General features: G+C 41.5%; 1 protein-coding gene across 2 annotated transcripts; it reads right to left on the bottom strand.

Annotated features, from left to right (window-relative positions):
- Positions 1-988: 988 nt before the first annotated feature.
- On the bottom strand, positions 989-7,798 carry onecut1 (one cut homeobox 1). 2 transcript variants are annotated; one of them, XM_082530446.1, is made up of 2 exons: positions 6,194-7,798; positions 989-1,734 (listed from the first exon to the last, which is right to left on the bottom strand). In XM_082530446.1, exons 1-2 carry the CDS (start codon positions 7,266-7,268, stop codon positions 1,445-1,447), a joined length of 1,365 nt encoding a protein of 454 aa, XP_082386572.1. In that variant the 5' UTR covers positions 7,269-7,798; the 3' UTR covers positions 989-1,444. The 2 variants fall into 2 exon arrangements, with proteins under 2 accessions (XP_082386572.1, XP_082386573.1); XM_082530447.1 differs by having other exon boundaries at positions 6,209-7,798.
- Positions 7,799-15,315: the final 7,517 nt, after the last annotated feature.

The raw sequence follows: 15,315 nt of genomic DNA, 5'->3' as shown, positions 1-15,315 counted from the left end.
CATTGCTGTGTAAGCGCCTGAAAGTGATTTGATCATTGATATCATCTCCTCCGCCCAACATCTTTGATGAGGAGATAAAATCAAATACATATGAAGTGCTTATTAAAACCACCAGAGGCACTGTGGTTTTGACACGCTCCCTCACACAGTGTCAAAACCACACATAGATCCAGTAGCTTGTGTTTTACATAGAAAACTGAAGAGATTTGTCTTTGACAGGTGCTGGATTTTGAACACATAAAGTAGAACTAAACCTGCCGGCATTAGCTAAGCAGATTAGAAGGATTAGATGTAGCTGTAATGACTAACCTTAACATTGAGTACAATGATCATAATTCAGGAGAGTGTCTGCGAAGTTAAAAGTGGTATAGTCTATTTCTTTCCAAGAAGGCATCTATAAGGCAAATATCAATAGTTAATTTTTAGGGTTATACCATAGAGTATTTCCGTTTACAGGGAGCAAATATTTAAATGTGACTCAAAATGTTCTGTGGAGAAGGACAAGTATGATTTCCTTCTTCGTGGAGCACACTAACAGTCTGTCTCAGGAGGTAAGGGAGGAAAACAGGTAAAAAATACTTTTATCAACTACAAAATATATTCTTTGGTCAAATTACTTCAAAGGATGTTCTTAAGTGGTTTGATTTCTAAACTGCAAAAGAGGCTTCAAGGTGTAGAAGGCTTTGGTTTTTCTTTTTGAATTATTCAATGCCTCAGCATGTTGGAAGAAAGCACTACCATGTGGGTTGATGTTAGGCATTCTTTTCTATTTGGTTTGGTTTAGGGTTGGACCTTTTGGTTTTAGGGTTAGCAGTCTACGCATGGACATTTCCCTGTCTGTCTGGAATGCTTGATAGAAAGACAGACAGTTGGACAAACAGTCAGACAGTCCGCTCCACTGATCCGAACAAGGTTGCACAACAATCCAGTCTCTCCTGTGGGATTTTTTTTCTTTAAAGTTGATTGGCCAATCCCACTGGAGCTCCACATTCTGGCTGTTTTCGAGGCCGTGGACAACTGCAGATCAGACTGTCAAGAGGCTGATTAAACCTCTGTTTAGGGACCCATCATCAAAACCAACCAATCAGATTAAAGATAACAGTGGCGAATGATAGATTCATACTGGGTGGGGAGGTGAGGGGAGGGTGTAATAAAGCTAGAGACCAGTGACAGCGAGTGTGTGTGAGAGGGGGAGTAAAACTATAGTCTTTTTGCAGTATGTTACACATAAATGTGTTGCTAAAACAAACATTGTAAAGCAGGTCAAAGGAGAAGTCTTTGGTTTGTTTTTTCATCTTTGGATACTATAAATATCAATATAGTACAGGTTTAAGGGCAAAACGTTGCTTCAAGGTCTTTTTTAAGTTTTCTTTGTTTCTCTTAAGTTTTAAAGCTTTTCCACCGAGGTTGAGTCAGTCCATGAGTTGGTCAAATCAGTCCTTCTTCAGGCTTTGGTGCAGGCGTTGGGGCCAGAGTTGGCTGAGTGACCAGAGCCGTCATCCACCCACTTATCTAGGCTCCGGCGGCGTGCGTTCATAAAGAAGTTGCTGACTGTAGCCAGCTCGAGGCCCAGCTGTTGAGCAATGGTGAGTTGCAGCTCTTTGGATGGACGCTTGTTCTCTTTGAAGATGGCATGGAGTGTCCGCCGCTGCACATCTGTGAACACAAGCCGGGGCTTCTTGGTCATATTTCCCCGCTCGCTTCTGCCGTGGTCCTGTTCCTTACGCTTACATGCTGTGGAGATTTCAGCAAAGAGACATACAGAGAGAGAGAGGGGATTTGTGAGAGAGGGCAGAAGACAGAAAAACGAGAATCACAACTTATCCTGGGATTTTAAAAAGTCCTGAGTAAAGAGTGTGGCCTGAACCATGAATTGGTTCTTTTCCACAATATTAGGCTGGGGGAGGCAGGTTGTAGTTTCCACTCCAACTCTGCAAAGTCCTCAGTGCTAAAATGTTGTTTTATCTTCATAAAAAGTAAAACAGAGGTTTTGTATGTGACAATTTGTATTTTTCGCTTTTGTATCCTGATCGTCAAGACCTGAGACCTGTTCAAAATACAAAAATTACATATTCTGATAACATAGGATTGGGGTCAGGGGTACTTAATCCTCTAGGGACTAAATGTGCTAAACTAATGTGATTATCTAAAGCCAATCCAAGCCTCTTTACTGTGTAATGTTATAGAGAAGTCAATTTGGATCTACTCTGATATGGACTTTTTAGGTCCTATGGATACACATGCAGCTGAAATTTGTTTTTAGTGATGCCAACATGAAGAATATTCAGTTGTATCAAGAACCAAATTATACACAAGCTCTTATTTGTATATCTCTTTAATTTCCTTTAATTCCTAGAAACATATATTTTTCTTGTGTTTCATGCTCGCTCTAATAAAATATTAGCCTTCAATGTAAACGATGCACAGCCTGTTTTGAAAGCTTCCTTATGTTTGATGTAGCTTGTGTGTGGTTTGAGTTTGGTGAAATCAAGTAAACTGTCTTTGCTGGTCTAAGCAAATTTTTGGATACTATTTCATATTTCACATTTTTGGATACTAAACCAGTAGAACTGGTAATTGAAAGGTTTTATCAACATTTTTCACAGACACATTTCTATTACGGTTTTTGCATCATTTACTCTGAAAGAATCACACAGCCAATGATTGTTGGAAGTAGTGCTATTTTTGTTCAAAACTCCTCTTTTCAGATTTTTTAAAAGGTACATGGGATATAATAGCAAAATTAGACTCATAGATCCACATAGAGCCTCTTTTGATTCAGGCACCAAAGGTTTCGTGGGTCCAGAAGAAGAGCAATCAGCAGGAAGCATACCAGAACAATGAGCGCTGTCCACGGTGCTGAAAGCAATGTCCCCCGCAGGTGACGTAGATAAATAAAGAAAATGGCCTGGAGATGATTTTATACTGGAAAAACAAAAACTTGGGAATCCATCTGATAAAAAGTCAAACTTCAGTTAATCTGAACTCTTTGCTACATGGCTACAGCTTTTTTTTTTTATTAACACCCCAAGCTCCAGTCATTTAAACGGAGAGTGAGGTCAGACCAGGAGGGGGCAGACGCGGGCTGCTAAGGTGAGACCAAATATGGGCTCACTGGGGAAATTAATGAACAACACATCACAACCACAAAACAATTCTCCGACCAGCACCGATTAATTTTGCAAAGTGCACGAAGTAAACAAACGCATTTCATGAGTCAACCCGAGACAACGTGCTGAAAACAGAAAACTTCGATCAGCCAAATTTAGACACCTTTTTTGAAAAAAAAAAAAAAAGGGTAGAGGAGAACAACTACAGTAAGTGTTTCCCTACACTAATAAACTAATAAAATGACTTCCCGTTCTATATTGTAGTAAAGCACTACATATTATCGTTAAACTCTACTTTATTCCTCTTGTTGTTCTTAGTTTTGGTGTATTATCTCCAAATGAAAGCTTAAGTAACACTACGCGATACTTTAAAAACGATTAGAATTATAAAATCAAAAGAGGACCTGCCCCCCGCCGAGATCTCACATGATACATGATTTCTAATTTCAAGCACTTTCTTCAGCATGTGCTAAAGTACAGCGAAGCGGCCTGTTAGCATGACCATAAAGTGGAGTGGGTCTATAATTGTGAGTATGAGCAGCCCGTTGTCTCCAGTACAGGTAAATATTAACAGAGGGCCGGAGCTCCTCGTGTAAGGGTTGCAATAAATCAGCACGAGTGAAGGCCACTCAGACAGCAGGAGCCAGCACAGAGGAGCCCGACCCCGCACGGGAGGCCCGCGAAGACAGGGAGCTTTCCCAGGACCGATGGGAACATAACAACGGCCTCGTTATCGGGCTAATCACACACACACACACACACACACACACACACACACACACACACACACACACACACACACACACACACCGCTGCTGCTCCCGGCTAATCATTACAGACACGCGATAACTCCACACACTAAAACAGACTGCACACATAGCGTGTACTGACACAATGTGACGAATGCCCCGCGTTTCATAACCGTACAGAGAACAACAAACAGACATCTGAGCTGAAAACGTTGCGAAGATTTAGCCCAGCGTGTATTTATTTCAAGAATCTACATCCCGATTAAGTGGAAGTAGATAATTATTCACCAAGAATAATAAAAAAGAAAACACAACCACCATCAAGAAAGGTCTATGCAATCACAGCTTCTTTCCACAAAAAAGAAAAGAAAAAAAAAGTTGTAATGAATTCCTATGCGCTGTCTGGAGTGGGTTCTCTCCTCACTTTTATATTCCATTGTATTCTATTTTATTCTATTCCATTCTACACATACAAATATTCAGATGGGTAATTGAATACGTGGGAAAACGAGAGAAGGCCCAAGATTAATTTCAGAAGCCTAAAATCAATGAACAGATCAAATCTACCTCAGTACAAGATCACATATCCAGTTCACACAGGAACGAACGGATCAATAAAATGGCGCTCAGACTATTTTATTCTGAATTTATTTAATTTTTAACTCTATTTTCCCCCTCTTTCTCCATTATCCATCTTCTTTATCTGACATTTTCTAAATAAAACTCGCAATTGATATTTTGGTACTTTTTTGGCCAACCCCCCAAAATAAAAAAAAATCAACAAAAACAAGAGTTTATACAGTTTAAATATGTTTTTTTAAGTTAGGTAACATCGACAAAGAAAAATACAACAATAACTGAAGCAGGCCTGTTACATTTTCCCTGCACTGTATGAATATCTATTTCTCTGAAAAATAAAATCAGAGCTTTAACGATACAAGTCAATATGCTGCTGGTCTGAGTTTAGTTTTAATTATATGCTCATTCCACTAATGATAAAATGATGCAAATGCAATATCAAATATGCGTGTGCGCGTGTGTGTTTCACTCATTTTCCACTGATAAAATCTCTTCAAAACACACACACACACACACACACACACACACACACACACACACACACACACACACACACACACACACACACACACATCAGTAGCAGCAGATGGGAAAACTGAAAAATAATCAATTGTGATTACACTGATGTGCACACGCGCGAGCATACACGTGCACAAAAGCGCGCACTTTCCACCGTGTAGCCTCACTTTTCAAAAAGCACAAAAGCCCCATTTGTAGGTCATTGATCGGGCCTATAAACGTAAAAAAAATCTATTGGGTCTATTGGTGTGTGTGAACGCGCACGTGCTATTTGGGCCTCGCTGGGCGCCTTAATTGACTCGTGCGTACCACAGGGACAAATTCATACAGAGGTCTACCAGTTAATTAGAGAAACTTCAACGAAGTCAGGGTTTGTTCACCAGCTAAACACGAACACGTGCTCTTTTCAATTCTTTTCTGCTGAGGAACTGAAGTCTCTAATTTTGCCAAAGAGAGCTCCAAACGTCTTTACACCAACTAAATAATGCATGACTCCGGCGTCGCTTTGATTCGGTTTATGACAAACTCCCAGGAACACGTGCACACACACTCTGTGTTTACATGAAGGGCAACTCCAAAAAAAGGAGCTGATCGGTTGCATCTACACCAAAATAAACACGTTCCTAACGATTTCTGGGAGAAGGATCAGTTTACGCACACAGTCCAGCGGTCGATATTTTGAGGTAAAATGACATGAGTACTTGTTCCACACAAGCCCCAAAATCAGTGTAGAGACAGAAAAGGGATGCGTATTGATGTCAGGCCAGTCTCTGCACGGTCTTCAGCTCAGTGAAGTTTGCTTTCGGCTCTAATTCCTCCTGTTGTTTATCTGACTGTATGTTGAATTTAACCACTCAACATAAATAATAGTAACCAGGGCCAACTTTTCCCGATTCCGTCCTAAAGCTGATATCATTTGACTTCCAGCATCTGGAGGCAATTAGAGAGATTACAAGTTATACATATATTTTAAAGACCTATCCAGCACAGAGGAAACGCCAGTCCTGAATGTGACTCTTATGTGAATTTGAATGTCTTACAGTTGGTTTGCTATATTTTTTTTTCCAGTATAGCAAAAAACAAACTACAAGCCCAGTTTCAATTCCTCTCTCCATTGCTCAGCACAAGATAACATTCAGCGCCAGTGACCTTCTGTGCCAAATTACAGTCATTTGCCGATCGTTTTATTTTTCTTTGGAAATCAATGAAAAGATGAAAGCAAAAATGGGGCTTTACCGAGGCTTCGCTCACCTGCGAGCCTGAGCGCACTCATGCGTTGGAACTCAGGCTCTTGCAGCCATTTCCACATGCGGCGGAAGGTCTCTCTGCCGGACTTAAGCTTGGACCAGGGTTTGGGGTTTCGCAGCAAGTCGGACAGGGTCCCTTGGGACCTGCACAGGACCCGCTGGGCAAAGATGGCCTGAGGGATGCTGTAGCGCTTCAGCTCTGTGGTGATCCTCTGCGCCACCTCTTTGGTATTCACCTCCTCCATCTGTCCCCCAGAAACACCACCCCCTCCACCGCCGCCCCCTTGCTGCCCGGGCCCGGAGGCCTGCTCCCGGCTGTTCCCCAGCACTTGGCCGTGGCCCTGCGCGCCAAGGTGGGCGTGCGGATGGTGATGGAGGCCGTTGATTTGTACCATACCAGCTGAGGAGCTCATGTGCTGCTCCGCATGTCTGCTGAGCATGGCCGGATGGTGAGCCTCGAACCCGCTCGGGGTGAGCATCTTCTCACCAGGCATAGCGGCACCAGGATGAGCGTAGGGGGGGATGCCGGCCTGGGACGTGTGTATGCTGGCCAGACCGGAACCGGATAACGGGGAGAGGCTCTGGCCCATGCACGGATCCTTGTGATGATATGCGGGATACAGACTGTTCATAGGCGCCAGACTCCGGTCCTCTCGCATCAGCGTGAAACTGCCGCTAACATTTCCGGGGATCCTCTGGTGCGGGTGCGGGTGAGGATGATGTGGATGGTGGTGGTGATGATGATGGGGAGGAAACTTGTCGGACACGGTGGAGATGGGGGGTAAGGGCTGCAGGGGGGTTAGGGTAGTGTAAGTGCTGCTCGCGCTCATGCCAGGGGGGGCTTCACACATGCTGATGGCTGGATGCAAGTGTCCAGAGTGGCTGGGGTGATAGTCTCCGGTGTCGAGCAGGGTCGCCATGCCCATAGCACGGTGGCTTAAACCCCTAGGGCTCGGACGGGAATGTGGACTGTGGCCACTCAGCAGCTCTCCGTGACCGGACACGGACTCATGGCTCACTCCGTGCAGGTCGCCAATATTCTCCATCGACAGCTGTGCGTTCATGATCCGGGCAGCGCTGTGGACAAACCATCTATCTGACCTACCCCAGTTAGCTGATGTCCAGAAGTCCTCACGTCCAGTAAAAGTTCAAATTTCTTTTGTTGTTGTTTTTTTCTTGCAGTAGCCTCCTTTGCTATTGCCTCTTCTCTGTCCTTACATTCACCTATTTCATTATTCCCCTACCTCGCACGCTGTTTTGCAGAATGAAAACTCCTCTTCCGAATCCCCCTTTGCTTGACAGTTGTTTTTTTTTAAATAATTACTCTCTTAATTTTCTGATTCTCTTTATAATTCAAGCCCCCCCACCACCAACCAGCTGTCCTTGCGCTCCGGTCGGGTGCCGCGCCATCTCTCTAGCAGTGTGTCTCCAGCCCCTGTTCCACCGCAGCACAGCTCACTGTCTACACATGCGCAAAGGGGACACCCATCTCCACTCGTATTCTCTCTTTCTGTCTCCCTCTCTCTTTCAGGCACACGCGTACACACACCGCCCCATTCTCTGACGTCAGGTACCTTATTAAGGAAGGATGGTATGAAAAGCTGCTCACAGCTATTAGAACTATTCAGGACCCTTTAGCTTTTGCTGCAAATGCTAATAATGCTAATAGAGAGAGCTCACATCAAAGCCCTACGAAATCTGCTCATGGATGCTGACTGAGTACACAGCTATATCGTTAATTATCAGCTCTTATTTAGAAAATGTTAAATTCATTAAGGCTGTAATGAGGCTTCACATTCAGTCCTCCTTAAACTATTAACCGCAAATGAAGTAAACTTCCGGGTTCATATGGAGTTGATTTTTAACCGGTGAGTCTGGGATCCAAAACCTCCAAAACTCCCAAACAAAACAACAACGACACTTAATTCCTTTCGACGAAGCAGAAACGGTCGCCACAGAAATCAAAGCAGGATGAGTTAATTGTTCCCTTAAAAGGCTGTCAATAAAGTCACAGCCTGTATATATTCATAAGCATCAAATACATCCATTCTTTTATCATTATTAGTCAGCTGCCCCAACCCGCCCCCACAACCGTGCCAAATATGTGGCAGTTTAACCAAACGAAGACCGTAGTACCTTCTCTTTTGATAGAAAAAGATGAGCAGATGTGTCTATTGTCCAACTATTAGGCTTAACGAACCAAGCCCAGCATGTGTGCATGAGTGTGCATGTGTGAGTGTGTGGGGGCATATTTAATCCTTGTGCTTTAGAACTATTTGAGGATATAGTATGGCCATTAAACGGTGATAATAAAAATACAACACCCACATGTTATTTAGTCAATTAAGAACATTTGTTTTTTATTTGCAGAAACTTCTCAGAAATTTACACACGCATACACACACGTGCGCATCCACGGCAGGTGTGTACAATCCAGTCCCACCGATGGAAATCACGTGCTGACACGTAACATGACTACGTGTCCCTGTGTTGTTGTTGATGTTGTGGTGCACTTTGCATGAGTGTCCAACCCCCTCAAACCTGCAGCCTGACAAGAGCCCGCCCCCGCTTACATTTAAGTTACACGTCAAGGGCCGTTTAGCCTAATAGAGCGGTAGCGCAGGGCGTCCTCAGCCGGCCGAGGTGACAGCTTGCAGCGGTCAGTGTCCTTCTGGACCCCCTGCTGAATGAGGGACATGTCAAAGGTGACGCTTCAAGACTCCCAAAGCCAACATCTGCGGGGGGACAGATTAACCTTTCAGACTTTTCCCTGTTATGGACCTGCTAGGGGCCCCGCATCTGTCAGGGCCCCCACAATAGACCCTGCGCTCGGTTGAACGAGTTAAATAAAAGAAAAGAAAGAAAGAGAGAGAGAGAAGTTAAACTGCCTCTGATGTGAAGTCAATGTCAACGGCGTGTGTGTGACGTGTGTCGAGACAAAAGGACACTAATTCCTCGAAGTGTGGCTGTCCAACCGTGCAGACCTGCGGACATAATAGACTTTGGAGGGAGGAAAATAGAGCTGAGGACAGGAAAACAAAAAACACTAAATAAAATTATGTTAATTTAACAATAGCACCAACTTATTCCACACTGAGGCATCTGGTTTTATTTCAAGCAGAATTTATTCTAATTCATTTTGATCAAAATTTTAAATACAATTTATTCTGTAAACTAAAAACTCAATTTCTCCCAATAAAACTTTTGCTATTTTCGCGTCTGTTTTTATTTTTGATGCGCTCTCCTCGCACAAGCAAACGAGATCCAGCAGGGCTAAGGTTTGGCCTTACTTGGAAGCAAACCTCATCTACACATTCTCATACGGATCGATAGGCTTCTGCCATGTCTGCACGACCTGAGCTGTGTGTTTATGTGTGTTGGCTTTCTGTGGCCATTGTGCCGAGATAGGCCAAACCTTACGAGGCTGTGACATTTGCTTTGCAGAGAATATAAGGGACACGGTTTTCTGAGCACTTCTGAAAGAGGATACATTTCAAGCGGAATTCAATTCAATTAGCACAAAAGAAACAGAAGCAGAGACCAAAGTGTGCCACAGATCCATACATGCGCGGATGAAGAAATACCGGCGAGTTGGAGGGAAAAATATTATATTGATCAAGTCTTATGAAATAGTGTGCGCCAAGGAAAACTTGATCCAGAGAATGGGCACTGAAAGTGCAAAATGTAGGTTTCACACTGATTATTAATCAGGGGCATAATTCCCATGAAGCCCCACAGCAGCATATCCGAGCAGCAACAATATAATGTCTGGCAGAGAGGACGGTGGATCAATATTTCAGCAGCTCTGCAAAATGACACAGCGTTGCAAGCTTTATAGATGCTCAAAATGACAATTACGGCTTGTTTAAGAATAAGCCTTTGCTAAATGGCATCTGGTGGAACTTAACTTTTATAAATGAGCCTACTTGAATTTGAGCAGTATGGTCATTGACCCTTTGCAATATAACGACGCATACATTCGGAAACTGAATCATCCTTTTGAAAATAAATCACTTCGCTTTTGTTTTATAGGTTTGAACCCATGAATTGATTTTACTGCTTCACCTCTAAAAATCCCGAGATCCATAAATGGGTCCTCCTCTACTTTTAGATGATTTTTTTTTATTTGAATCGGGAATTTAACAGAGGAAAATATATTAAAGCCTAAATATCTGAAAACATATGAACAGATTTCTTCCTTTTTAAAAATGAAAATGTGCATTGCAGCGTTGATGGCTGTCCTTTAGAGCAAAAAGCACAGGCCTTGAAAACACACCACAGCGCGCCAATCAATACTGAATAAAATTATAATTCCTGGAGGGACTCAGGCTAAGGCCTACGATTTGTTATAATAAACCAACCTAAAAATATACTTTTTTTTTTCTTTGCGTAATTTGTTTGTGGGATTTTAGACAGGCGGTAATTATTTTCTCTTTGAATAATGTGATTATTTAAATGAGCAACTGGGTTATTTAAAAAACAAACAAACAAGAACACAAAACAAAAAACAAACGCCGTCTTATGGAAAATTGAAATAGTACTAAAAGTGTAGAAATTACGTTAGTTTAAGGCAGTAGGCCAGCTTTATTCTGAGGTTGAAAAGAAAAATAATAATTAAAATAAAAACAGGTCACATGAATAACATAATACAGCCTGGTAGGAAATGGTAAACTTAGATGAAATGAAGCTAAAGAGCGATCTAAAGATTTAAAGATCTTTGAAGATCATTTTAAGAAGTTTTTGTTGAAAGTTTTTTCTTTTCTTTCCTCCCCAATAACCAGAATTTTGGAACACACACGCCTTGGGGCTTTGATGTAAAATGGCTTAAAATTTCATCCCAGATTAAGGAATTTACTTTTTATTTCCCCACCTAATTATTATAAATGCCATCATGGCCGAGCAGCAGATGCCGGACCTGCTGCCTTGCTCAGGGGTAACTCAACTGCCTCTTGTGTTATTCCGCGTCACTTGCTCTGATTCGTGCACTCATGTGAAATTAACAAGGCATCACTTTACATTAAGGTGCCCATATGCCGCCCAATTACTCCCTGTAACTTTGGTAAGACTCCAATTATGACAACAAAACCGTGTCAACGATAGCCAAACCAGCCCCACTAAATGTGCGCTTCAAATCCAAATGACCTCGTACACAAACAGGCTGTGTGGCTTTTGGAGGCAACAATAACGAGTTTAGGGAAAATGAAAATTTCTTCCAAATTTCTGAAATAAATAAATGTAATAAAAAAAAACCTGCTTATTGCCGTGTTTTTGTAGCCACAATCTCTCGGCTTTTCCTTTTAACTATTTTAGTTGATCCTAATTATGGTTTTCTGTACTAATAGCGAACCTGTAAATAGTGTCTTGTATTATTTGCAGTTAACACGTATAAAAGTAGCTCATGAGTAAACAGACTATACAAAGCTGCAGAATACACATTGGCACACTATGTCCTAAATATTTCTATAAACTGCAAATTGAACAAAAATCGAAACTATTGTCTTCATGTAGATGTATCTGCTGATTTAGAACATTTATAATTTGAGGTTTAATAACTAAGGATTTTATTATTATTAATATCTGCAGCACTGCGTCAGATTTGGATAAAATCTATGCATTTTATCCATGCATTAACAACAGGAGTGTGGGTATATTTTTCAATAAGAGATTTGACAGCATGCTGGCCAGCTTAACTATCTTTACAGGTGCATCGTTATCATCGCATCTAAATGATCAATTTCTCTTTAGAAATTCAAATTAATGCGAACTGTGTGTGCAACCAAAAACGTCTGAATTCTGAAATATTTATGCGTGTGTTGGTGGTTACATTGCCTCACGAACTCGTAACTATTGGGACTTATTTTCTGATGTTTTAGATAAAATGAAAATGTGAGAAACGAAGTCGACTCTCAAGCAGTTTCAGTTAATTATGAAGCAAGCCGGTAATATCGGCCACGCAGTGCGGAAATTATATTATTTTAAGTACAGTTAAACCAACATTTAACTAGGAAAAGACCATTTTAATTGATGCCCTTGTGTAGATACTATAGACTGAAATGTGGCGCAGCTGCTTTAAGTTTGTGCGCATATGCGCCAGAGAAACACTCAGCTTGTGTGCGTCAGATTCGGAAAGCACTCTTTTTTTTCCACATCTCTTCTCAACAGGGTGCCAGTCTTCAAATGTGTGCATTTAAACTCTTCTCCTTCTTTTGCGTCACACATAAAGACAGACACGCACACGCACGGCCAACGCACGCACACACACACACACACACACACACACACACACACACACACACACACACACTGTAGTTCCAGACTTTAACGCAGGATCCTTTTCTGTCATGCATCTTTATCATCCTTCCAGCTCACTGCCTTACAGAAGCGCACAGAACGACAGAGCCTCAACATCAATTTACATAAGCTCTTTAACTCCAACATGCGAGCTGCAAAAAGCTGAGGATGCGCTGGCATCCTCGCGTCTCCTCCATCTATGTCCTTCCCGTCCCTTACTCTCCCTCATCCTCCTCCTCCTCCGGCTCTCCAAGCCTCCAGTTTTTCTCCAGAGCTGCCAGAGTCCCAAATCCTGACCGAGGTAAAGATCCTTAGCCGCTGCATGCGCCTCGTTTCCAGTCGCAAATTCGTCTCCCCGTACAAAGCCTCTCTTTTCCTGCAGCGATACCGTGCATCTCCCCGTGCTTTTCTCGATGCAGACGCATTTGAATAGCTGGCCGGTGTTGTTATGGATCCGTGCGCACTGAAAGAGAATCAGTATGCAAATTGTTTCAGTATCAATCGAAAGGTTCGATCCGCCTGAGCGTCAGCCCCTTTGGCACGAGAAGCTCCTTCGCTGCATAAATGTTTATAATGATCCCATATATTAACCCACAGTCAGATGAGAGAACAAACTGCAGTATTATTAAGACGCAGATCAAATATTTCTTTCAGGATAAAAAAAGGGGAAATTTAAGGAAGCAGACGGAGCCTCCATGACTAAGACTTAAACATAGTTTATTTGTGAAATACTCCCACAATAAGTACAATCAGAGTGTATAAGTCCCTCTGAAGCATTTATGGGCTACAATTAATATTCAATCAATATTTATTTTTCTCTTCTCACTTATGCTTGTATTTGTGCAAATATATACATATATTTAGAATAAAGAGAGAGAGATTGAAGCATTACAGCACAAGTTTAATCTTTGCAATCTCAAAATAAGCACTTGAAATAATCTACTACAAATATGAGCTAACTACTGTCTTACTTTTTTGGCATCACGTGGTTGGACTGAAATAGCTTTCTGTGGTCTGTCAGTGCGGTCATGTATGGTTTTCTGTCTCTACTATATTCTAATATATACTCTAATATTTCACTAAATCTAACCTGTAGGGCAGAACAGCAGTGCTTTTGAAAAAAAAAAACATTATGGAAAAGAAACACGTTTGTAACTGTGCATTTAAGAGAGAAATTTAAATTGTAAAATAAGTGGGGGGTAAAAATATATGAGCTCTGCAAAGAGGGGAGAAGTGTAGGGAGAGGCAAATAAGAGGGTGGAGTAAAGGTGAAGACTTGAGTGGATCTATGAATTCAGGTAATCAAGAGCAGGAGATGGATGATGAAGGAAAAGAGAGGAAGGGGCACTAAAAGGTGAAAGGAAAGGCTATGGTGAGGGCAGAGAGAAGGAGAGTGTGGTCAGGAGGAGATAAAGCATAGAGTCCGTTATCCATCTGTCCCAGGGTTAGAGTTTGGCCAGCTGAGGGGGTCAGGGGTGAAGGGTCAGTGAACCCTGGGCCTGAGAGCCAGTGGTCAGTGCACTGGCAGATACACACCAGAGAGAGGATGGTAAATAAAAAGTGGTGAGGTCCTCATACCATTCTGCTCACAGAGAAATTGTATTCTCAAACAAAATACATTTGGATTGTTTCCATTTACTAGATCAGGCGGAAGTCTCCTGTTTATAAGATTTTTCAAAGAGGTTTTTAGTAACTACATCCATTACATTATAATGCAAATTAAGACATAAAAAGGTTACTTAATATTTCATTTTTTGTTGACCAACAACTTTACTTCCAGGTCAATTTAATGGCTATTCTGAAGCTTTCAGTTGTATGGCATGATTGTTACCAGCAGCTGGAGTCATGTAATATTTCATTGTTTGAATTTTCATTTTTATATGAGTACTTTAAGGAGTCCTTAAAACACATTTTACTGTATGTATACATCATACATGTGTTTTATGATTTTATTTCACCTTTTAGAAATGTGATTCAAGTCATTCCTTGTGTATTTATATTAACCTTTTCAAAATTAAATAACACGCCATCCTAAACTGTAGACAAAATGCATCTTAATTACTAGTAAGTTTTAAAAGAACATTACCTTCACAACAAAGATGCAAAATATGATTTATTTATGAAAGCTAATTAGTTCCTGTGATTTTATAGAAGTGAATGGAGTCCCAGGAAGCTGAAAAGCTCAGAAGTGTAGATCAGTGTTTAAACTTTAATAATGCTTTGAACAGGAGTGTCCCTCCTGATCAGTTAAGATCCTCTCAGCCACTTACACTATCGGAAGTGCTATATTTAATAACTAAGCTCCACCTGTTAAAAGCAATGTGTGTGCAGCACACAGTGTGTGCAGATTTAACAAGGTGCTCAGTGGTTGGGTCAAGGATTGCTGTCTTTTACTTGTGTCTGAAAATCTATACCTTGGAAAGGGGGAGGATTATACATTTCATGTCAACAACAGACTGTCCTTTTCTTTGTGTGTGCGCGTGTGTGTGTTTGGCTGCGAGTGGCTTACCATTGTGCACAATAGGTTTCTGATGGCATGTGTACATCTCTGTGAGGCAGGAAGAAACTGACTTCATTTTAGAGGATGTGTGCTTTAAACTTTTATATAGAAACTTCTTTATGCCAACTGTAAGCTTGTGGTTTTTATCAAATGTTGTCTAAAGAGAGAAATATAGCAGTTCCTCAATAGTCAGTTGCAGAAAAAGAAAACAACTTCCCTGGAGCAGATTACCAGTGTTAATATTAGGCTGGTCAGAGCCATAATAATCTAGTATGGATATTCATCACAATTTAAAAATCACATGTCTGAAATAATATGGA

This window comes from Aulonocara stuartgranti, assembly GCF_965226115.1.
Source record: "Aulonocara stuartgranti genome assembly, chromosome: 1".
Lineage (NCBI taxonomy): Eukaryota > Metazoa > Chordata > Actinopteri > Cichliformes > Cichlidae > Aulonocara > Aulonocara stuartgranti.
This window is presented reverse-complemented; position numbering and strand designations above follow the sequence as displayed.